Source organism: Aspergillus melleus (assembly GCF_016097325.1).
Source record: "Aspergillus melleus strain CBS 546.65 chromosome Unknown contig3, whole genome shotgun sequence".
Taxonomy (NCBI): Eukaryota; Fungi; Ascomycota; class Eurotiomycetes; order Eurotiales; family Aspergillaceae; genus Aspergillus; species Aspergillus melleus.
Genome location: NW_025763372.1, coordinates 5,475,856 through 5,498,897, shown reverse-complemented (window position 1 = coordinate 5,498,897; position 23,042 = coordinate 5,475,856). Strand labels below are relative to the sequence as shown.

Here is a 23,042-nt window from a genome sequence, read left to right as displayed (position 1 = left end):
CTCTGGCCGGACGCTCGGTCAAATCGGTCACGGCCAGTTTCCCTTCCCACAGGTCGATTGTGTGCTGACAAACACCCAGTCTGCAGACTCGTAGTCAGGGGGCCAACCTGGCCAGCGTATACCTGCTCAGATATTAAGCGTGAGTCGAGCTCCCGGGCCTACTTTCGTTAGCCAGTCCATCTGTTCATCTCTCTTTTGATTGTTGCTGACGCTGTGCATCATGGACGAAAAAGACTCTTCTTCTACACAAATCCCTCCGTCGGAGGAGACTCAATCGCCGCCGCCCGAGCCCAAGGATGAAAGCGTACGAACAATTCATGGCTTTAAGGTGAGATATCTCGTCTTCCAATCTGTCGCTATCCTGACGGGCACTAATCGAGCCAAACCTTAGTGGTTCTTGGTTTGTATATCGCTATATGTCGGATCGTTGATCTATGGCTTGGACACCACCATTGCGGCCGACATCCAGGCTGCTATCATTAAGCGATTCGACAATGTGGACCAGCTGACTTGGGTCGGCACCGGGTTTCCCCTGGGTTCCGTTTGTGCTATTCTGCCAGCGTACGTATTGTCAATGGTTCAGCTCCTGTGTTCCTCATCGACTGACCGATGGCTTTTTGAAGTGCCGCTTTCTACGCTGTCTTTGACCTCAAGATGCTCTTCATCTCCAGTGTCGTTCTGTTTGAAGTCGGCTCTGTGCTCTGCGGTGCTGCTCCTAATATGAATGCCCTGATTGTAGGACGTGTTCTTGCTGGTCTGGGAGGATCGGGGGTTTACATTGGGTATGATACTATTTCTTGCATATCTGGGAAAGCTTCCACTGATCGAATCTCAAGTATCCTCAATTACTTCTCTCTCTGTACCACCAACCAAGAACGTGGCCGGTATGTGTCGGGCATTGGTCTTGTCTGGGGTGTCGGCGCCATTCTGGGTCCTGTGGTTGGGGGCTCCTTTTCTGATAGCTCAGCTACCTGGCGTTGGTCGTTTTACATCAATCTGTGAGTTCCTCGGGTTTCCATCTGAGCGATCGGCTGCTGACAGGTCCATGAAGAGTCATCGCCGCCATTTGTGCTCCGGTCTACGTCTTCTATCTACCCTCGGTTAAGCCGCCCGCAGCCTCCAACACCTCCGTCTTGAAGAGATTAGGGGCCATGGACTGGATGGGCTTCCTGCTGAGTTCCGGGGCCGTGGTGTGCTTTGTCATGGTCCTGACCTTCGACGGAGCGGGATGGGCCTGGGATGATGGCCGATCGATTGCAACCTGGGTGGTCTTCGGAGTTCTCTTAATTGCCACCGTGGTACAGCAGAAGTTCATGCTCTTGACAGATGAAGAACACCGGATGTCGCCTCCCGGGCACATACTCAAGAATCGTTCGCAGGTTCTCTTCAACATCCAGACCGCGGCCACGGTGGCGAACATCTACGTTCCTCTATATTACATCCCGCTCTTCTTTCAGTTCGTGCAGGGAGACACGGCAGTCAAGGCTGCAGTGCGGCTGTTACCTTTCATCCTGCTGCTTGTTTGCACCAACATGGCATCCGGGGCTCTATTGCCACGTATTGGCTACTAGTGAGTTTCTGTTCAGAGACACACACACACACAGTTGAATTGATGATCTAACCTTCCGTCTAGTTGGGCCATCTACGTCGTTACCGGTGTCTTGATGACTGTTGGTGGCGCTCTTATGTACACCGTGAACATCGATACCAAACCCGGCAATATATACGGATACAGCGTCCTCCTTGCTATAGGAAGTGGCCTGACGTTCCAAGCGGGTTACACTCTGGCCGGTATCAAGGTTTCCCTGAAAGGCTGGCCAGGGAAAGACATTCAGATGGCTGTTTCTCTCCAAAACATCTCCCAAGTCGGCGGCACGCTGCTCTGTCTTTTGATCTCGGGACAGATCTTCCAGAGTCTCGCCTTCAGCAACTTGAAAGCCGTTCTCGGACCTGAGGGATACAGCGATGCAGACATCCGTTCTGTTGTTGCCGGTACTCAGAGTTCCGTATTCGAGCATCTCAACAAAGAGCTGGCCTATGAGAGCACCAAGGCCATTACTCAGGCAATGAGCCGCGTGTACAGTATCAGCATTGCGGCCGGTGGGTTATCGCTCATTGCCGCCTTGTTGATGAAGAAAGAACGACTGTTCGGCAAGAAGTGATTTTCACGTCCATTAAAGACAACCATGGTTATTTGAATCGTCCAGTCGAGTCTTCGAATCTCCTCTCTACTCCTCTTTTTGCTTGCTTGGATCGCTGTGGCCTAATTTTTATCTCCGGTGAACCGTACGGTATCTTAGAATAGATTGATCTAGATTGAGTTTAGAATGAAGAGATATAATTCCTCGATCTATTAACCTTGTGAAAATTTCAAGAAATTACGAAACCCTGAAAATAAAGTAAAGAGAATCCTGCGAGCTTTCCATGAACTGGTAAACCAGTCTTTGAAAATATATATCCTTATTCGCGAGGATCGCCCTCAAATTATGGGACAAACATTAGGTCAGATTGGCTGAACGTCTAAGACAGGAGTTACAGTGTCACCTCTTAGACTTTAGCATCCATTGTACAACAGTATAAGCCTCCACGCAGTATCATCTTAATCACTAACAGCTTCCTCAATAACTGGATGCCTGAGGACCTCCCCGAGCGGGCCTTCCCAATCGGGAAACCCGTGCTGACCCGGTGCCACATCATCAAAATCAAAATAAAATCTACTCCTGAATCCCACGTGGGTTTACTTGGTCTTCGTAGAACCACAACCCTTTACTTTCGAAAGAATGGAACTTGCTCTTGTGTAAGTTATTTCTCCTTGGCGATCGACTGATCCCCTGGCGTTTCAGGCAGAAATGTCCCGTCCTGTTTATGCCTAAGGCAGCACTGCGACCGACCGGTTACTTCCGCCGGTTTTTGCCGATAATATCCCCCGGACTATACGGAGTTTGAGTTCGCGATATTCGATGAGTTTGGGCATACAGATGATTGACTTCCGGAGGATAATAATCTATAGCTTTCTCTGTATGTCTTTATCCTGGACTGCAGAATATTTTACCTCCGAGCCCACCATATGTCCTTGGGAGCAGACTAGGTAACATGTCATCAAAGGGCGCCATGATTCAATGGCCTCAACTAACAACGCAACTGTCAGTACTATATGCTTATCCTTGCGGTTCGTCAATTGAATCACGGTCATAACAGTAACCAGCCATCCAATACGCTCAACCGAGTGCATCCACCTCATACTTCAGCCCAGCCACGCAGTCCACTTTGACTTTCCACACATCGCAACATTTTACTTGAATGCCTGGCCTTTCAGACCCCATTTGACCCTTGAGACCCCTCCGTGACCCACAATGAACAACTGATCGTAGTCCGGACCACCAAAGTCGATTGACGCGGTGGTATAGTTGGTCTGGATCCGAAGAATGGGGACGCCCTTGGGAGTCAGGACGTCAATTCCGTGGCCCGTCGAGGTCACAAGATATCCATTCTCGGCGACCTTCAAGCCGTCGGGCACGAAGTCCACAGCCAGATAAATGGCCCTTTTGTTTGAGATGACAGTCTGGGTTTCGTCCACGTCGTATGCATAGATCGTCCGTTTTCCGGTGGTGTTGTACGTCAGATATTGCACCTCCTCATTTGGGACGGTGGGATCGGTGTTGGCCCAGTCCGCGTTGCTGTCGGTGAGGTAAAGAGTCTTGAAGTCCGGAGAAAAGGAGACCCCGTTCGGGGCACCGAGAGAGTCCTCAACGAGAGAGACGCTTCCGGTCTCCTGATCGAAACGGTAAGTGGCAGCTTCCAGCTGCTGCCATTCGGTGTTGAGGCCAACGTTCCGGCCATACTGGAGGTCGGTGATCCAGATACCGCCTTTCTCGTCAATGTCAAGGTCGTCGGCCTGCTAGAATTAGCTTTGTCAGATGGTTGCGTCAGGGAGTGGCTACTCACCGTGTTGAAGTAGTACCCGTAGTAGTTGTTGACAAGCACCTCGGACTTCTTAGTGACAGGGTCAAAGCTGACAACGCCCGGCCGGTAGGTCAGTCCATCCAGCGAGGTGTTACCTCCCGCGGTCGAGTAGTAGATCAGACCTTTACGGTAACGAGCACCGGCCGGAGCATAGATTGGGGGATCCGCGGTGACCCGGCCCAAGGTCGGGGGCTCGGTGGACAGATCAATAACCTGTTGAGACAGGCCGTCGACTCCCGTTGCGAGATCAGAGAAGTAGAACTCGTTGGTGTTTGGGGCATATCTGTTAGATTCGGTCAGCAAGACTTTCTTTTCAGGATGCAAGAATGGGGATACGTACACAGGAGCTTCATGGCCACCGGCAGTGATCTCGAACAGGAACTCGAGCTGATCATCAGTGCCGAGGAACTCTGCCGCCAGCTTCTCATCGAAAATGACGAAATCGGCCTTTTTTATATCGTCCCAGTGCGGATCGCTCGGAACGACGGTGTCCGTCAGTTTGTCCGGGTTGGCAAGTTCATTGTTGGCTGGTCGACGAAAGTCAGGGTTCAAGACACTGGCATAGCGATCGAGGCAGAGTACGCGAGGATAGTCGTATCCTACGCATTTCTTCACCACCGATCTAGCAGAGGAATTGCTTGCTCGCAGGGAAATGGCTGCTGCCGACGCGTGGGCCACGCAGAGAGCGAGGCCCAGAGAAGACCAGGATTTCGAAAAAGCAACCATGCTGACTCTGAGCAGGTGAGACGGGAGGATTGAAGGATTTGCTTAGTGCCTGCTCCTACACGTTATCTCTGACCGCTGGGGTAGCTGTTATATACATGCTGTCGGCAATTCGGCTCCCTGAAGAACCAGCAAGAGACAAACTGAAAAAGAGAGTGTATAGTTCACTCATGCACACCGAGCCGGCCAAGAATGACATGACGTCGAAAGCACCAGACACTAAGGTGCATCGGGCGAGACATCTTCACGGGCGGCGGACCGAGCCCCCGAATGGGACCATCCCAGCCCTAACGTCGGCCGCTCGCCGGATGAGGCTTTTTCTCTCTTTCCACGAAAATGGCCGGATGGGGTGGAGTTTGATCCTTCAGGATGAACGGGTGAGAGTGGGCTAGGCTTCGGAGATGAAGGCAGAAGCATATGAGAGGCGCTGGTTCCTGAACCAAATAAATACGACAGATCGACCAGCCCTAACCAGGTTTTGATCGACACAACGGATTCATCTACAGAGTCATATGTCTGCTGATAGCTCGTCATGCGGGGATTTCTGGGCTTCGTGGCTTCCTTCTATCCTCTCCTCGTGAGGGGACAGGTCTTTTCAAGCTGGGATGTCTCCAACGGAACCACTACGCTGTTAGGGAACTCATTTGGCGTGTCCGGCGTTGAGGCGGAATATGACTACATTGTACGTTGAGATCTTGCCTTCCCTCACAGCAAGACACTGACGCAATGACAGGTTGTTGGTGCAGGTACAGCTGGTGGCGCCGTCGCTGCTAGACTGGCTCTTGCTGGCTTCTCTGTCGGACTTGTCGAGGCCGGTTCGTTCTACGACCTGGACAATGGGAACAAGACCACGGTTCCGGGCTATGACCAAACCACCCATCCAAATGACCCCTTGGACTCCCTAGTTGACTATGACTTTGTGACCGAGCCGGAGCCGGTAAGTCAAGCCAACGATGTTTGTCGATGCAGCATGCCATTCTAACTGCGTTAGGGTTTGAATGGTCGTCAACTGCATTATTCGGCTGGAAGAACCTTTGGTGGAGGGTAAGTCGTCTGCAGAAGACAAAGGCTCATCCTTTTCAAGATACTAACACTTCCATAACAGTTCGGCCGTAAACCTCATGGGTTACCAACGCTTCACTGTGGGAACCTTTGATCGATGGGCCGAGAAGATTGGCGACGACTCCTGGAAGTGGGATGGAGTGTTCCCCTTCTACAAGAAGAGCGCAAACTTCACTCCTCCCAACTACGACAAGATAGATCCTCGGTTCAACATCAGCTATGACGCCGCGGCATTTGACGTGGACGCCGACGCTCCTCTACAGATCTCATACGGCAACAACTATCAGGACTACGGTCCCGGTGTTGCCGAAGGATTTGAAAACATGGGCTTGGATCACATCCCTGGGCTCAACAGTGGCTACCTCATTGGATATGGTACCATGAGCGCAACTGTTGATCCCAAGGCGGCGACTCGGGATACTTCGGCCACGTCATTTGTTAAGAAAGCGATCGACGAAGGAACCAAACTCAAGATCTATCAGACCACTACCGCCAAGCGCATTCTGTTCGACGAGAACAAGAAGGCCACTGGTGTGGAGGTTGAGGCAGTGGGACCGAGGCCCTTCACCTACAAGTTGAATGCGACGAAGGAAGTCATTGTCTCGGCTGGAGCGGTATGTGTCACGCCCGATTCAGAATGTGTGACGACAAGTAGTTAACTAGTATCGACAGTTCCGCTCTCCCCAACTGCTTTTGGTGTCTGGCATTGGACCGGAGAAGATCCTGAAGGAGCACAACATCTCGACCGTTGCTATCTCGGAAGGAGTTGGTCAGAATACCGAGGTAAAGCCTGTTTCAAGCGTAGACACATGCAAAATGCTGACAAGGTATCGTTGTTTAGGACCAAGTGTGGCTCGGCTTCTCCTGGGGAGTCAGTGTCAAGACCAAGACCCAGATAGTTCTGGGTAACCCCGATTACGTCGTGCCTGCGGTGGAGGAGTATCTGACCAACCAGTCTGGTCCGCTGTCCGGCATTGGAGCCGGAGAGTTTACAGGTATGACATGCCATTCCCTTGCGTCGATGACGGAAGCAGTCTCTCTGACTCCAGTTGCTGCATCACGTAGGATGGGAGAAAGTTCCCAAAGCCAATCGCAGGAATCTCAGCAACGCCACGCTCGAATGGCTGGACTCGTTCCCGTCAGACTGGCCCGATATCGAGTTTCAGGACATCGCCTTCGCAGCAGTGCCCGAGAACATCACTGCGGATGGCAATTATATGACTCTCGGTGCGGCTCTGTTGACGCCCAAGTCCCGCGGAAACGTCACCATCAAGAGCGCCGACATGAACGATTACCCGGTCATCACAATGAACTACCTGCTCGACCCGGTGGACCAAGAAGTTGCGGTGGAGGCCTTCAAACGTAATCGCGAATGGGGCCGAGGGTCAGGCATTCTGGTGGATGAGTTTGATCCTCCTGCCTCGATCAAGACAGATGAGGAGATCCTCGAGTGGCTCAAGCAGGAAGCGACGTTTATCTATCACGTCAGTTCGAGCTGTAAGTGGCGTCCTCTCTGTGCACTAACATGCAGGAATGCAAGTAATCTCCAGCTGACGTGAGTCTGTCAGGTGCGATGGGAAGGGATGATAACCCGGCCGCCGTGCTCGACACTGAAGCTCGTGTCCGTGGAGTTTCGGGACTCCGGGTTGTCGATGCAAGCTCCATGCCGACTCTTGGTCCCGGTCATCCCATGGCAACGATTTGTAAGTATCTCTGGCCCGTTCTGACGAGTCCATTACCGCGAGATTATTTTCTCACCGTTTCGATAGACATGCTGGCGGAGAAGATCGCCAATGCAATCATCAAAGGGAAGCTAGAATGATAGGCGCAGAGAGGTGCATGAGGTATCATAGGGGACGATCGCGGCAGTCGAAAGCGACAGGACAGGCGGTAACGAGAAGGAGGGGAGTAGAAGGATAAGATCATCTTTAGACCTGCATACTTGACGGGTAAGCTCGGCTTTGAAGGATCGCTGTATGTACTTAGAGACGAGGCAACTCAAATCCACTGTTCTTATCATAACACGAGTCTTCCTTCACGTATTCGTACCTTTCCTTGGAGTATGATGCTAGTGTAAGCAATGATTGTAATCAATCACCTCATTCTGGATGAAATGAAGGCACAGCAGCCACTTCTTCGACAGCAACAGAAAGTGCGGAGTGCTTTGGCCCGCTGCGATGAATTCATGTCCCAGATCCAACGAGGCATCTGCCTTCCTATTCGAGCAATGGATGAGGCATTGCACAATTCCCTCGCCGTCCCAAGCAGCAATGAGTTGTTTCATCGGTTAAATTAGACCCAGAACGGAATCCTTTCAATGTGGTGAGAATTTAGTCACTGGTTTGCCCGCGTGGCAGACTAAATTCTGACCAGCGTTGATAGTGGACGCCTAATCCGTTGATTCCCCCTCTATCTCGCCAAGTCACCGGCCGAGGAACTTTCGCCGTATTCAGGGTTTCGTGGCGTGAACATAAGCCCTGAATCTTGATGTATTTAGAAAAACCGAACGTCTGGAAGACTCTTGGCAGGCGATTCGGCTCAGTCCGTGCTGAGCTAGAGTTCAATCGTGGGAACCTATTCCTTGGGATATGACATGAGACGAAACATCCAGATCTATTTAGGGTAGAATGAGTTAAAAATCCTTTTCCTTGAGACCCGCCGCGTAGTGGGGACGGACTGCTCGGGAATGGAGTACTCCGTAAGAGCGACGATAAAAGCCCCCATCGGGAGGAGTACCCTGCTAGCTTTGGAGAATGTGCTCATATCGTGAGCTGCTAGTGCAGACAGTACTACTATCTCTTTTCTCCGGAGCCATCTCTCCCCCGATGCCCGACTCCTGCCAATCAATATCAATCCGTGGCCTCGTATAGGTAGCATTTTTCGGCCGGTAGCATAAATCCAGCCGAGCGGACAAGGAGACTAAAAGAACAACCCAAACGCCAAGTAGAAGGCCGATCATGTCTTCTGGATCACCGGGTGGGCGGGAGATTGCTGGCTGGAGCTCTCGAGGGCGCCGATCTCTCTTGGCGCAGACCGGAATTGAAGACCCTTTGTTCTTGTCAGATGGCAACTTCCTGTTTAGTCGGGTACTTTCTGGCAATTCTTCACGGAAGGAGGGAGTCTGCACTGTTTTCCGGAAACTCCGGATCCACCCTTGAGGGGTTAGATGTATAGGATGCGTTGATATGGAGTAGGATGGCTTTGGGTTATTGCCTTCTGTCTAGCAGTTGCAACAGGGGACCCCGGCTAAGACACAGGAATATGCCGCGTTAAATACCGAATCAGGCAAATACTATGCAGCGTTGCTTATCGAGCGGAGTCGCTCTGTCTCTGGAGGTTTCTATGCAGTAAACGGAGGCGATCTAACAGCACTCGCGAGTTCTGGTGGAGATTTGGACTCCGTAAAAGCTTACCCCAAAAGTCGAGACTAGTAGCTAGTGCTTTCCTCGAATTGAAACAACCCGGCCGGGCGTAGTGAGCACACCACCTCCTTCATAGATTCCCTTCGTTCTTTTAGTCATGCTCTAAAATCATAGCATCGAGAGGGGGTAGGTGGGTCGTTCGATCCGCCAGAATATCGTGATCGATGTTTCCGTGCCGCCGAGTAAGGTGTGGTATCTATATCTTCCTTCGCCTAATTTAGTAATCTCTAACATAATAGTTAGTTATCTAGTCAACGCCCGGAAGAAACTCTATACGTCGTTAAACTCTCCCGTCGGTCTGGTGTGAAATGATGTTGCATTAAACCCCGCCTTTGAATTTGTGTTCAGCCTCTAATAAAAAGAAATTCTTCACACCCCCTCCTCATAGGTATGGGGGGTTCCGATCGAAGGAACGGTTGCAGGACTCCACCATCAAGGTGTAATACATACGGAGTACCGGGTAGATAGTGAGGCCATGCGAGGATCGAAATAGCCCGCACATAGCCAGGCCCCCTCCCCTGCACAGAGCAAACTGACGTGAGACAAACCAAGGTCAGCCCAACGCTCTGATTGCACAATTCTTGTCTGGATCCTGGCGACATCTGCAGGCTCTATGGCGCCACTTTGGCCGACGATCCAGTCAAGAGCCGCCGGCGGCCATTTTCGCCGCGGGATGGCGGCGGGGTGGCGTTTGATTGAGGCATGCAAGATGCAACTGGCTTCATCTGCACGCGCTGGGCGCGTCCATAATCAGTACATCAGCGCTAATCCGCGGTTGAAACTGCAGCCTGTCTCGTCGATGACCCCCCCCCCCCCCCCCCTGTCCGAAGGAGGGCTCCAGACCTGGACATTAATCCTTCAATGGCGACTACACGTGTGCAGATTAAAAGTACCGTCTCGAATGTACGCTTGGCCGCCTATCGGAGGTGTCTTAGCGGAGAGAAAGGATGAAGAGGCAATGCAACGGCGAAGAACGGACATACAACTTATCGCGTCTTACGACAATGCGGACGGCTCTCGCGCATAATTGGTGCATCGAGGCCACAGGAGGCTGAGATAACTCTGTACAAATGCTGTATAGGCAACTCCGACTGACCGGGGGGGGCAGGACCCTGTGAATGGGCCTCCCTCAATTTAAATTGGCCGACCAGCATGATAGATATCACTTCCCTAGGCAAATTTCAACGCATCACAACCTGGCATCATGCGTACCTCTGCAAGACACACCGCCTGCACCTCCTGTCGCCAGCGCAAAGTTCGCTGCGACGGCGGCCAACCTCGGTGCAATCGCTGCGCCGTGCGTGGGGACGAATGTGTGTACTCCCGACACTCCTCACAGGACCAACAGGAACTTCTGGTTATGCTCAATGACCTCAACGAGCGTTTGTGTAAGTGCATGGTCTCTAATTACCTATGACGTGCTCGCCATGTTCTGGGGTGGCTGATTGTCGGGGTGTAGTACAAACCGAGAGTGCCCTAGCCCTTCAACGAGATAGCTACGGCCCGACTCCCTTGGAAAGTTCCTCCGACGATAGCAGGACTGCTGGTCAGAGTCCCGTGGCGACTCGACCGACATCCCCGCCGGTCTTTGCTTTACCCGATGATGTGCGCTGGGACGATGAACTCGAGTCAATGCTGTCGCTCAACGGGTTCAATCCGGCAGACGAGGCATCCTGGTACAATATTGCGCCTGGTATCTCAGGGGTCGATGTCTCCTGGAGCCCCGAGGACATCAAGCTCGACGACGTGAACTTCCTCCCGCCCATGACAGATATAGCCCCGATGACTCCCTTATGGATAGACGACCTTGTCCCTGAGCAGGTGCAAGTGGAATTGTACGTAATCTCTTATCATATGGCTTCTTTATCCCATCTGACCGTTCGGAATCCTGAATTGACAAGCCGCGACGCGCAGGCTTCCTCTGTACTTCGACAATGCGCACACGGGATGCTTCCTTATCGACCAAGATACCTTCCATATGCGCATGCGCACGTCGGAAACGCAGCCGGAGGTCGCCAGCCTTCGATATATCGTATTGGCTCACGGGGCGTGTTTCTCTCGTTCGTACGGCGATTTGAAGGATAAACTCTACCGAAAGGCGTGCGACTTGGTCGAACAGGTCGACATTGCCGAGCAGTTTGTTAGTATCGCCGCTCTACAGACCTGGGTTCTTCTAGCTCTCTACGAGTTCAAACAGGCCAACTTTGTGCGGGCCTGCAATCGGGTTCGTCAGGCGATCCTCATGTCCGAGATGCTCGGACTCCACAAGTTAGATCAACCCGGGTTGCCAGGGTTGAAGCAAAATCCGTTCACGGACGGACGATATTTGGAGGAGCAACGACGTGCCTTCTGGTCAGTCTTTAACCTCAGCTGTTTTGCCAGCATTGCGACCGGGTGGAACACTGGAATGCCGGATGATCCGAACGAGGTAAGGCACTTTCATGCTTGCTATGCATTGTCAGTATGAACGAGTCTCCGACTAACCATCAAGTCGCGTAGATCACCACCTTCTTGCCCGCCGACGGTTCCCTGAGTATGTATACCGTGGCGTCCGGCATCACGTTGCGAGATGCCTTCCATCTCGCCGGGTCCCAGGACCTCGGTGTTGCCCACGGCCATATCGTCACCTCGACGCTCTACCGACAAGGCTTCATGCACGTCAATCGCGCCTCTCTCAGCCAGCAAGCCATTCCGGACGTCTGGAACTACGACTTTTGGATGCACCACTATCATCTCTACGAACGGCTCAGTCTTCTGGCCGCCACCGAGGCGAAACATATCACTACCACCATGAGTGCCGACACGCTCTGTAAGAACATGGTCTTGCAGGCCACCCTGATTGCCCTCTACTACGCCGCCGGGATGCGCGCCCCAAAGACCGACAGCGCCATCCGACCTCCGATCCCCAACAACGCCGACGACAAATGCCTCACGGCCGCGATGAAAGTCAAGGAGATTGCCGAGCTGATCACGCATATGGATGTGGCAAGGGTATGAGTCCTCTCTCTCTCTCTCTCTCTCTCCGAGCTCAATGAGCGGTCACTAACCCATCGCTAGATGAGCCCCTTCATTCCCTGGTCGATCTTCGTGGCTGCACAAATTTTTGTCCGTCACCTCCACGGGAGCTCATCCCCCGGCGAGAGCCAGAAGAGCACACGTCTGGGGTACCTGGATGCGCTTCGGTCGCTTCTTTCGGCCCTATCGGTCTTGGAATCGACGAACCCCATTGCGGGAGTCCTGGCCAGCCAGATTCGCATGGAATTGAACGGCGGCAAAGCCGTGAGTGATACCCGCTCCATTGGTCGGCTGGACTGCGGACTGGAGTTGTAAGATGCACGATTGTATGACGATATGCCCTTAACGTTGCTTTAATCTCTTGCTTGCTTTCCCATTGTCTCGCATACCGGGTTGCGATCTGTTCATGTTTATATTAGAAAGTTTCTTTTCATATGCCACTATAAATGACATCTTAGAGTTCTATTGACCAAGTCGAGCACTTGTATATGGGTTTGGCCCCGCTGAACCCGCTGAACGTGTTGGTGGGGGCCGCAGTGAAGGCTTGTTCTCCCTTGGTTGATGCTTGACTACTTGTCCTCGCCTTGGAATGAGGTGTGGCGCCTGAATCCTTCGGCCCCAATCAGGCATCAACCGGCGGGCGCTAAGCCACTTCGGGTCGCCGCCAGGCTGCTGATTCATCGCGATTTGCCTGTTTGGGACGCCGACCAGCCTCAGGCTGCCATCTCTACGCGCGGACTTGAGGCCTCACTGATCGCTAGACAAGTATAAAGGTGGAATGGAAGACTGTCCAAGGCAGGGAGCCATGCACTCGAATCCAAATCCGCGAGTCCCATACCCAGCAGAACACATTGCAAAATGAATCCCGTCAACACCGAGGCTTACCAGCTGCCCGATGACGCCGTCTGGTTGAGTGAGTACAGATCTATACTATTTCTCGGGATTTGATTGATGACCAAACCCCCAGTCACCGGGTGTTCCTCGGGCATCGGCCGAGAAATCGCCAGTCTAGTTGCCAGCAAGCCGAACCAGCGCCTTATTGCCACGGCGCGCAACCCGTCCAGTCTCTCGTATCTTCCCGAAACCAGCAACGTTCTCAGACTCGCGTTGGATGTCACATCCCCGACATCTGTGAACGATGCATTTGACGCGGCTGCTAAGCATTTCGGAAAGGACTTTCGCCTCGACGTCGTTGTGAACAATGCCGGCTATTCCTTGTCTGGCGACACGGAATCCGCAACGGAAGAGGAGAGTCATCAGGAGATCGAGACCTTATTTTTTGGAACGGCGCGTGTGACCATGCGCAGTGTCGCGGTCATGCGTCAAGCCAAAAACCCCGAGACTGGCAGCTTCCGCGGCGGCTTGATCTTCAACATCTCCTCGTTGGCGGGTCTATGCGCCTTCCCCGGCCATGCCTACTACCACGCAGGCAAATTTGCCGTCGAGGGTTGGACCGAGTCGGTGGCCAGAGAAATGCACCCCGACTGGAAGAGTAAGTCCCGCCGTACTGTGTCGCAGAACTCATTTCGCTGACCCCTCCCCTCTACACAGTCAACTTCTGCATTGTGGAGCCCAGCGGCGTCAAAACCAACTTCGAAGGGCACAGCAAGGCGAACACGAAACCCCATCCCGAATACACCGACGACATGCCTGCGCGGAAACTGGCCGTGTGGGTGAGCAAGGGTATCCAGGCCGGCATGGGTCTCGAACCGTCGGCCGTGGCGGAGACCTTGTTTCGGGTCGCCAGTCGGGGCGAGCGCGTGCCCCTACGCCTTCCCCTGGGCGCGACCTGCTGGAAAATGGCCAAGTCCAAGTACGAGAGCTCCTTGGCAGAGCTTGAGGCAATCAAGGGGATTAGCGGGATGGGCGAGGAGCTTTGAATTGGCGGTTAATGCATGTCGATAGCGATGCACATCGGGTGTTTGCTCCCAGAATGAAAGCGTGTTTCGTATTCCTGGAACGGAGTACCGGTTTTCTCCATATGCCCCGCGCGGGATGGATTGGCCTCGGTCTCAACAGACTAAGGCGAGAGAGAGGTTGGAACGTGCCTTAACGAGGCGACAACCGGCGTACAGCTAGTCCGATAACGCGAGCAGCTGTTTCGGTTAATAGCATGCTACCAGGGGTCTTCTGGTCTAGACGCGTCTCTTAGAAATCAGCCCTTCGAAATTTTCATAACTAACCCGTAGAGATAGATACCCTGCAGATCAGGGACGCAGCTGTAGAGGGCTAAGCTTAAAACGGCCTTGACCTTGAGTCGCGGAAGAACTTGCGAAGATAGCAGAAGAGGGAGATGGTCCTGCCGCATGAATCCGTGGCCACCCGAGTTGCACAGTGCAAACAGGTCAAACAAACATTGTGGCTGCGGGTCGCGCCGAGCGGGTGGCCCCGTGGTTATTTTGGGCTGTGTTGGAAGGTTAAACTTATCATATGAGGTTGATTAACTTGATTCCTATAACGTTATCGACATACTCGAATGTATTTACTTGAAAGTATTTCCTTTGCCCAAGTTTACCTGTTCTATCTAAGAAAGTGGTTATCGCATATATCGATTCTTGTAGTTAGCCGTCCATGTCTTTGTCATGACTCATGATAACTATATATATTGTTTCCCGGTCACCAGGTCACAGAGACTTGGACAAAAGTATCTGCAGAGATGTGGATCAAGGCCGGCTAAGAAACGAGCCTACCTAAAACAGAAAAGGCACTCTAATCGAATGTAGTCGAAAATGGACAGACATGGGTAGTTCCCCTATTGGAAAGCGTCGCCCATACTCCGTACAAGGAAACCCGCATCGGGGCAATGATGCCGGTTCTGCAGAGGCGGGGCATGCGAGTTATTGGCGGAACATTCCTACACATCCCGTCCCTGCCATACTAATTTACAATATAGTACAGTAGAGAGAGATCAGCCGACAACTGTGGTGCGTATGTATGTACTCCGTACTGTAGGTACCTCCCGCGGCCCCTCCTGCCACACAGACCACCATCCAGCCAGCTCTAACAGAGTAATGCAAAGCAACGGCAAACCGGCTGCGGCTCGGCGAATACCCGGGAGAGTCTGCATGCTCCAGACTACATCGTATTGGTTGGGTCTGAGTCCCGAGAGCTGCAACGTACTGTAGCAAGAGATTTGGGCAGGACGCAAGCCTGAGGCCTCAAGGCTGCGGTGGGCAGCGGATGTGGCAGCCTGAGGTGTTAAGGTGTCGATAGGCGCGCGGTGCAAACAGGACAAACGCCACGTAGTCACCTGACTCAATCCTGCCGGATGAGGAAGGGGCGCGTCGGTTCCCTTCCAGGACTAGTTAGTTAGCGTGACTCGGCATCTGCGCTCGCCTGCCTCTACCGTTGCCATCCATGCGAGTCTCAACAGGTCATATTCAAGGTCATTCTATATGAGCAAACTAACACCAGAACTAACAACAGAAACATGCATTCTAGACAAAGGAGAACCTTGGATCATATCCCTTTCTTCCACCCATCTACTCCAGCAATCCCATGCTCTCCGCAATGGCTGTCGACAACGCCTTCACCGTCATCGTCGAGGCCAACAAGAGCTGGAACGAGAGATCCAACCCAAATTGCTTGAATAGCCAGTTGCGTAACTCCGCTCCGATCATACTGTCGATGCCGTAGCTAGCCACCGATCCGCCGTCAAACTCGAATTGGTCCAGACTCACGAGCAACATCCGTGACAGCTTGTCCATGACGGCCGCCCCGATGGCCTGAACCACGGCATCAACTCCTTCGGCCCGTGCTGCCTTCAAGGCGCTGGCCAGATCGCTATCGCCGCCACTTCCGCCGGCCAGAGAGTCTTCCGCCACCGACTCGACAGCGGCGCGGACGCCGCGAAGACGTGCGTCCGGAAGCCAGTATGCCTCGTCGCTCGAGTCCGACGCTGCGATGGCAGCGGCAAGATACGAGGGCTCCAGACCCAGAATGATCTGGGAGTTGCCGATGGTAGCGGGGTTGGTGGTCGAAGGCGCGGGCACCGACATGGCCGTCTCGAAGCCACGGAGCATCTCCTGCTCGTCGATCCCGTACATCGCCTTGCGCGTGAGGGCCAGCTCGATGTTCTCGTTATCGGCGACCACACCCACGTCGAGGATCATGGGCAGGATGAGCGACGTGGCCGGGAGCTGGTGTCGGTTGCGCTGCCAGGCGAGACCGTCCAGATAACTGTTGCCGGCACTGTAGTTGGTCTGGCCAGGGTTACCCAGCGTGGCGGAAATGGAGCTGGTCATGACGAAGAAGTCCAGCTCCAGCTGGGCTGACTGGATCACCCGGTGCAAGGTCTCCGCTCCGTTTTTCTTGGGAACGATGGCGGCCTGGAACTGCTGGAAGTTCATGCCGTCGAAGATACCATCCTTGAGGACAGTTAGCACCTGCTCGAATAAAAAGAAATGCATGGAAGGTTCATACCTGAAGAACCATGGCCGCGTGCACGACACCGCGAATAGGACGGTGGCTCGTTACGGTGTCGATGACGCGAGCAACGTCCTGTTCGTTGGAAGCATCGGCGCGGAAGACGTCGGCAACTGCGCCGGCGGCTTGGATGGATTCGACAAGCTTCAGGATGTTATTAGTACGTGCGTAGGAAAGGAAGCAGAGAAACAACGTACTGCCGCGGCTTCGGGCTTATCCGTGCCAGACCGAGACAAGAAGACAAAGTCTCGGGCTCCTCGGTCCATCATCCAGCTGGTCAAGCTGCGTCCCAGTCCACCCAGACACCCAACGAGAAGGTACGTTGCATCGGATGAGAACTGGAGTTTCTCTGCTTCGGGTTGGATCTGGGAAAGGTGAGTGGATGTCCGAATTGAAGTAAAAGGCTGCAGAACCCACCTTGACGACGATATCCTCTCCATACTTGTACTGTAGGACCGTAGCTGAGGGGGATGTCAGTTGCTCCTGGACGCTGGCAACATCGCTCAGCGCCGTCACATCCACAATCTTGGGTTTCTGGACGAGATCTGGGTACTGGCGAAGAATATCAAGTGTCTCGTTTAGGAGATCGCCCAGCCTCTTCTGGTCCTTCTTGTACAGCGTATCAATGCTGATGGGCAAGAAGGTTGCGCCGCGGCTGAAAGGAAGGACATCAGGGGTGTCTTCCACAATGCCGGAGGCGATCACAAATCGACCCAGCGGCGCGATGAGTCTCCAGGCCTCCTGGGTCAGAGTGGAGAAGTCGTTGGCGATAATCACTGTCGGCCTCGAGCCACTCTCCGGGTGCAATCGGTGCAATGGCTGAGCGCCCGACACGAGGATGTTCACCTTCGCGGACGATGGAATTTCGCGGAGGATCTGCTCGCGCTCCCCGTCGTTGGTGGCCAGAATGTCCAACTGGAAGCCGAAAGCAGCTTGAAGACCCGCCACACTCTGGATAAATGGCAGAGGGCTGGGAAGCAACAAGACGTGGTCGTGTGCCTGCACACGCCCTGTCTGGCGAACAGCGAGGACGGCGGGCAGCAAGCTGGGGAGCGTCGCGGCCAATTCGAGACCGTCAAAGTCAGCGTAAACGGCGGTTTGGCTGCTGGGGGCGGTGGCAAGCGTCAACAGTGAGCTATACGCATAAGTGACTGCCTTTTGTCCCACGAGTCCCGCGTCCAGGCCTGGACCCGCCGCGCTGATGGTACCCGTCACGATACGAGGGCCCGCAGGGGCGGTGGACTGGATGTCGCTCCTTTCCAGTTCCGAGGCCTCGACTTGTAGCTGGATCTCATTTGCCTTGGGGCCAATTAGGCCCTTGGAGTGGAAGACCAAGGAGCCCTCGACAACAGAACCGTCCAACGCCCGAAGATGCTGCAGCGCTTGCTCTTGCACGGGTTGCTGAGCGGCCGCGAACCGGTCGTTGAGAGGGACATTGGGAACCACGCGAGGCACGTGGAAGGTGTTATTGTGCAGCCAGAATTCGGTGTCTTCACCCGAGTCTTTGGTCTCGATGTGCTCGAGACCTTGCTCGACGGCGATCTTGAGCACAGTCGCGTTGGTAGCCACGTCAGTGTCCAGCAGGGTAATCTTGGCCGTGGCTTGCTCCGACCGTACGGCACGCAAGAAGCCCTGGGCCATGGCGGCAGAGGGCGAGCTACCCTCTCCGATACCCGAAGTCAGCCAAAGGACGGGCTTACCGGAGGTAAGGATGGTCTTGAGGGCATTGAAACTGTCTTCATTCAGAGTCGACAGCAGTAGGCCGTCGGCGTCGTAGACGATGAATTTGGCAACATCGTCTGGGCGGACGGTGACTTCCGAGAGGATTTCGGCTTCAACAGCACCACGACCATCAGCCAACAGGTTCTTGAGAACGGTCGCTTGCGTATCAGTTTCGACGCCGCGGTGGAAGATGGCCACCGGGACGTCAGAAGGCGCGTGGCCATTCTGGTAGGGCTTGGGGTTAGTGGTATACAGGACAGTGTTGTTACCAACCGGCACCAGGAGGGGGTTAGTGAAACCGGTAAGCGACAGTTCCCTCGCCAGCTGAGAAGCCTTTGAACTCTCTACCGATACGAGGGCTTTCCCATCCTCAACGAGGAAGGACTTCCAAGCGGTAAGGTCTGTGCCAGGACCGAGGATGAGGAGCTCGGACGGAGCTAGCTCCTCAGTCGTGGCGAGCCACGATGCCGTACTCGGCAGGCCAATGTTGCTCTTCAGCGACTCGAAGTATTCCTCCGACGCGTCCACGACAGTGATAGTGCCGGCAAACGGAATTTGAGTTTGCACGGCCTGAATCACTTCTTCACTTGGCCGACCAGCGAAAGTGACACTCTTGATAGGCTTCTTGTGATCAGCCAGTTCGACGATAAAGGCTGTTGCCTCTGCCTCGGACTGGGGAGACGGCAGCAGCGCCGACAGCTCCTCGCTTCTGGTCAGCGTCCACAAGTCGGGCTTCCACACGGTCTGCATGTATGGCTCGCGGGCGCGCGGCTCGCCCACCTGGGGAGGCACCGCCGCCTCGTAGGCAACACATCGGAGGCTCTTGACATCCAGGACGGGCTTGCCGCTGGGAGTGGACAGCTTGGTGTGCGTGTTGAAATAACGGCCGCTGACCTCGTCGGTCCATGCAACGGCGCTTCCAACGGTTTCTCCTTCCCCTTCAGGAGACCAGATGGTCAACTCTTCGATGTTGATCGGCACAACACCGTGCGGCATCTCCTGGTGACGACCGCGGTTGATAGAGATGATGATGAGCTGTAGACATCCATCGATGGTCGAGGGGTGAAGCAGATATCGCGATTCGCCCACAATCAGTCCGCTCTCCTGCTTGATGTCCACCTGCGCGGCGGCTTGGTAGCGATTGGGGTTCGTACGGATGGCATTCAAGGGCTGGAAACTCGGGCCGTATTCGAAGCCGACGCGGTGGAATGCCTCATACCAGCGAGGCCCGGGCACGCGGCGGGTCAGCTCGGAGACGTCGACGGGGTGGTCATTGTGCTCGGCCGCCGAGGGCTCGGGGTTATAGTTCGCTGCGACTTTTCCCTCGCAGTGCACGTTCCACTGTTCGTTGGAGAAAGAGCGAACGGCGAACGAGTACCACTGCCCGGCCTCGTTGCTGGGCTGCAATGCCGTAAGTTGCACCAGGATCTCGATCCCATCGTCCGACTCTGGCACGACCAAAGCGACCTTGATCGAGACGTCGCGGAAAGTGATGCTCGACAGAGAGAGACCCTCCTGGTCCCAAATTTGGTGGACAGCCTCGTAGGCGAGCGACAAATGTCCGGCAGCAGGGAAGACATCGGACCCGCCAAGCTAAGCATCGTTAGTATAACAATAATATCGCCCCATGGGAAGAGACTTACTCTGTGGTGGGCCAGCCAGGGCACGTCGCGTCCACGCAAAACATTTCGCCACACTAGGGAGCGGTCCGAAAGTCCTGGCACTTTCCGTCCCAGCAGATCGTGACGGAGATGGACAAGACTGCGGAATTCGCTACTGGGCCGAGGCTCGGCCCAGTAAGTCTGGTCGTAGTTCCACTGGTACGGAGGAAGGTCGGTGAGGACCAAAGGCCGCTGAGGCTTGAGCAAGCTGAGTCCTTGTGCGACTTCGACGCGGTTGACGCGGTCAATGTCGACGGCATAGTTCTGTGCCCATAGTGCACCGGCCGTCTTCAAGAGCTGAACGGCGCTGTCCTGGCTACGTAGCAGCGAAGGCACATAGGTGAAGCGGTCGAACTGGTTCTCCTTGCAGATCTGCTTGAAGGGCCCGCTGAGAGCGGAATGAGGTCCAACCTCGATCATGACGTTCACGTCCTTCAACGCATCAAGCTTACCAAGGGTGGCAACGGCCGAGTCAAAAAGCACGCGACTGCGCAAGTTCTGGCTCCAATAAGTGAAGGGCACATTTTCTTCCTCGATCGCCTCACCAGTCACCGATGAGACCCAGCTGGCGCGTGGGCGGCGTTCCTCCAGGAGATCGGGGGACAACGAGTGGTAGGCGTCTTGGAGCAGGACGTCATACACCTTGGATACGGGGTCCATCTGCCACGAGTGATAGGCCTTTCCGGTCTTCAATTCGCGCGCGAAGATGCCCTCTGCCTGCAGGCGGGCGGCGAGCGCTTGAACACCGCTGATTGTGCCACTCAGAGTGACGCTGACGGGAGAGTTCTCACAGGCGATGACAACGTCCCCTTCAGTTTGCTTCAGGTAGCTCGCGACGCTGTCGCGTCCCAGACCAACAGCCAACATGGCACCAACCGGCGCGTGGTGGGTCACGGCAAATCCACGAAGGTACGCCGCTACGATAGCCTCAGCGGAGGAAATGCGACCGGCAGCGTAGGCCGCAGCAATCTCACCGGATGAGTGGCCCACAGTGACGGAGGGAACGATGTTCCACTCGGCAAAGAGGTCAACGATGGCGATCTGGACTGCCGTGCAGACAGGCTGGGAAATCTCGGCATCGTTTACCCGGGAGGTTTCCTTCGGCTCCAGCAGGGCGCCTTCAAGAGTCCAGGCGGGAGCTGATGGGAGCTGCTCCAAGACCGAATCCAGGCTGCGGATGGTGGCCAGGAACGAGGGGAATATCTTCATTGCCTCTGCCCCCATGCCGGCCCACTGCGCACCCTGTCCCGTGAAGATGAATCCTAGCTGAGGCGCATTCTTGGGTGCAACGCCGAACTGGAAGGAGGACAGAGCGAAGTCGGACTCGAGGGTCTTTTCGGATGCAATGGTGAACGCCCGGTGGGGAAATTTCGTGCGGCGCTGCAACAGCGTGTAGGCCAGATCGGCCAGGTAGAATTTATCAGCAACCTTGGCGTGAGCGACGATGTTGCGCGACAGAGTCGCCTTGTCGTGCGCTGAGAGACCAACCAGGAAGGGTCGCGAGGCCGAGTGATTGTAGGTGGCCTCGTTCTTGGGCTTGCCATGCTGATAGTGAGGGTAGATCGACTCGATGCTCTCTACGATGACGTGGCCGTTCGTACCCCCGTAACCGAAGGACGACACACTGGCACGACGCTCGGGGAAGTCCTCTGGCCAGGGGATCGTGTCACGGTTGACTCTGATGTTCCAGTTTTTCTCCTGGATTGCCGGGTTGAGGTTCTTAAGCCCAGACACTCCAGGGATAACGGCCGCCTCGGTCATCATGGCGGCTTTCATGACGGCGAAAATACCACTGGCTGCCTCACTGTGCCCGATATTGGCCTTGATAGCACCAATTAATAGCGGCCGCTCCTTGCTCCGAGTATCGTTCATGGCCATGGAAACGGCGTGACTAGAGGAGAGTTAAAACGGATACGATCATGTATGGTAAGACGCAACCAACCTCTCGATAGGGTCTCCCACGGGAGTACCAGTACCATGGCATTCCAGGTAAGCAGTTCTCGACGGGTCCAAGCGAGCCTTCTCGTAAGTTGTTCGGACCACACGCTCTTGGCCCTTTTTGCTGGGATGGGTGATTCCCATACCGGGGACTTTGCCGTTAGTGTTGACCGCCGAGGAGCGGATGACCCCACGGATCGGATCGCCATCGCGAATAGCATCGGACAAGCGCTTGAGGAACAACGCGCCTGCCCCCTCAGCACGGCCATACCCATCAGCCGTCTCATCGAACGTATGGCAGGTCGAAGTGGGCGAGAGAATACCCAGCTTGGCGGTGTTCATGTGCTGGTCAACGGTGAGAATCAGGTTGACACCACCCACCAGCGCTGCAGAACAGTCCCGACCACGAAGTGCATGGCACGCATTGTGGATGGCATAGATCGAGGACGAACAAGCAGTGTTGATGGTGAAGCTAGGGCCGTTCAGGTCGAAGACGTTTCCGATACGGTTACTGATCAGCCCGGGGTCGACACCAGTGGCCGCATAGTTGTGGCGGAAGTCAGGCTCGCGAGTGGACAGCTGCTGGTAGTCACTGGTGAAGCTGCCGACGAAGACAGCCGTGTTGGTGCCAGCCACCTTCTCCATCGTTAGACCAGCCGACTCCAGACACTCGTACGTGACTTCGAGCATCTTTCGCTGCTGGGGATCCAACCACCGCGCCTCGATAGGGGTCATGTTGAAGAAAGTCGGATCGAAGCTCTCCACCGGCTTGTCCAGGAAGTAACCACCGGCGACATTGAAACTTCCAGGTCGCTCAAGGTTGGGATGCAGGTAGGCATCGATGTTGAACCGTGACTCCGGGACACGAGGAGTCTGAACAGAGCCCTTGTTGACCAGAAGGTCCCAGAGGGAGGACGAGGAATCGACACCACCAGGAAGGCGGCATGCTATATTGATCGTTCGATTAGAGCACAAAACGAGTAACAACTGAGCAACAGAGGAACTTACACATTCCCACGATGGCGATAGGCTCGAGGACAGTGTCCTCCACGGACTTGGTCTCTTCAAAGTGAGGCATGTTGATTGGCCGTGCGGTTTGATGAATCGTATG

The 23,042-nt window shown here is 54.6% G+C and overlaps 6 protein-coding genes across 6 annotated transcripts; 4 read left to right on the top strand and 2 right to left on the bottom strand.

Moving 5' to 3' along the window:
- The first annotated feature begins 140 nt into the window (after positions 1 to 140).
- LDX57_006910 (uncharacterized protein) lies at positions 141 to 2,361 on the top strand. The gene is made up of 6 exons (XM_046088631.1): positions 141 to 328; positions 392 to 561; positions 624 to 782; positions 837 to 998; positions 1,052 to 1,570; positions 1,634 to 2,361. The coding sequence occupies exons 1-6, from the start codon at positions 221 to 223 to the stop codon at positions 2,160 to 2,162; spliced, it is 1,647 nt and encodes a 548-aa protein (XP_045944601.1). The 5' UTR covers positions 141 to 220; the 3' UTR covers positions 2,163 to 2,361.
- Positions 2,362 to 3,292: 931 nt separating this feature from the next.
- On the bottom strand, positions 3,293 to 4,689 carry LDX57_006909 (SMP-30/gluconolactonase/LRE family protein; the record flags this gene model as incomplete). Its single annotated transcript, XM_046088630.1, has 3 exons — positions 3,293 to 3,895; positions 3,946 to 4,246; positions 4,304 to 4,689. 3 exons carry the CDS (start codon positions 4,687 to 4,689, stop codon positions 3,293 to 3,295), a joined length of 1,290 nt encoding a protein of 429 aa, XP_045944600.1.
- A 529-nt stretch (positions 4,690 to 5,218) lies between these two features.
- Positions 5,219 to 7,570, top strand: LDX57_006908 (GMC family oxidoreductase; the record flags this gene model as incomplete). The annotated part of the gene is made up of 9 exons (XM_046088629.1): positions 5,219 to 5,368; positions 5,420 to 5,623; positions 5,678 to 5,730; positions 5,792 to 6,362; positions 6,421 to 6,531; positions 6,590 to 6,743; positions 6,814 to 7,245; positions 7,317 to 7,451; positions 7,518 to 7,570. The coding sequence occupies 9 exons, from the start codon at positions 5,219 to 5,221 to the stop codon at positions 7,568 to 7,570; spliced, it is 1,863 nt and encodes a 620-aa protein (XP_045944599.1).
- Positions 7,571 to 10,583: 3,013 nt separating this feature from the next.
- LDX57_006907 (fungal specific transcription factor domain-containing protein) lies at positions 10,584 to 12,500 on the top strand (the record flags this gene model as incomplete). The annotated part of the gene is made up of 4 exons (XM_046088628.1): positions 10,584 to 11,005; positions 11,085 to 11,598; positions 11,670 to 12,161; positions 12,228 to 12,500. 4 exons carry the CDS (start codon positions 10,584 to 10,586, stop codon positions 12,498 to 12,500), a joined length of 1,701 nt encoding a protein of 566 aa, XP_045944598.1.
- A 543-nt stretch (positions 12,501 to 13,043) lies between these two features.
- LDX57_006906 (uncharacterized protein) lies at positions 13,044 to 14,065 on the top strand (the record flags this gene model as incomplete). The annotated part of the gene is made up of 3 exons (XM_046088627.1): positions 13,044 to 13,098; positions 13,153 to 13,677; positions 13,737 to 14,065. The coding sequence occupies 3 exons, from the start codon at positions 13,044 to 13,046 to the stop codon at positions 14,063 to 14,065; spliced, it is 909 nt and encodes a 302-aa protein (XP_045944597.1).
- Positions 14,066 to 15,667: 1,602 nt separating this feature from the next.
- On the bottom strand, positions 15,668 to 23,009 carry LDX57_006905 (type I polyketide synthase; the record flags this gene model as incomplete). Its single annotated transcript, XM_046088626.1, has 7 exons — positions 15,668 to 16,552; positions 16,608 to 16,754; positions 16,808 to 16,975; positions 17,028 to 19,925; positions 19,976 to 21,884; positions 21,936 to 22,878; positions 22,940 to 23,009. The coding sequence occupies 7 exons, from the start codon at positions 23,007 to 23,009 to the stop codon at positions 15,668 to 15,670; spliced, it is 7,020 nt and encodes a 2,339-aa protein (XP_045944596.1).
- Between the last annotated feature and the right edge of the window lie 33 nt (positions 23,010 to 23,042).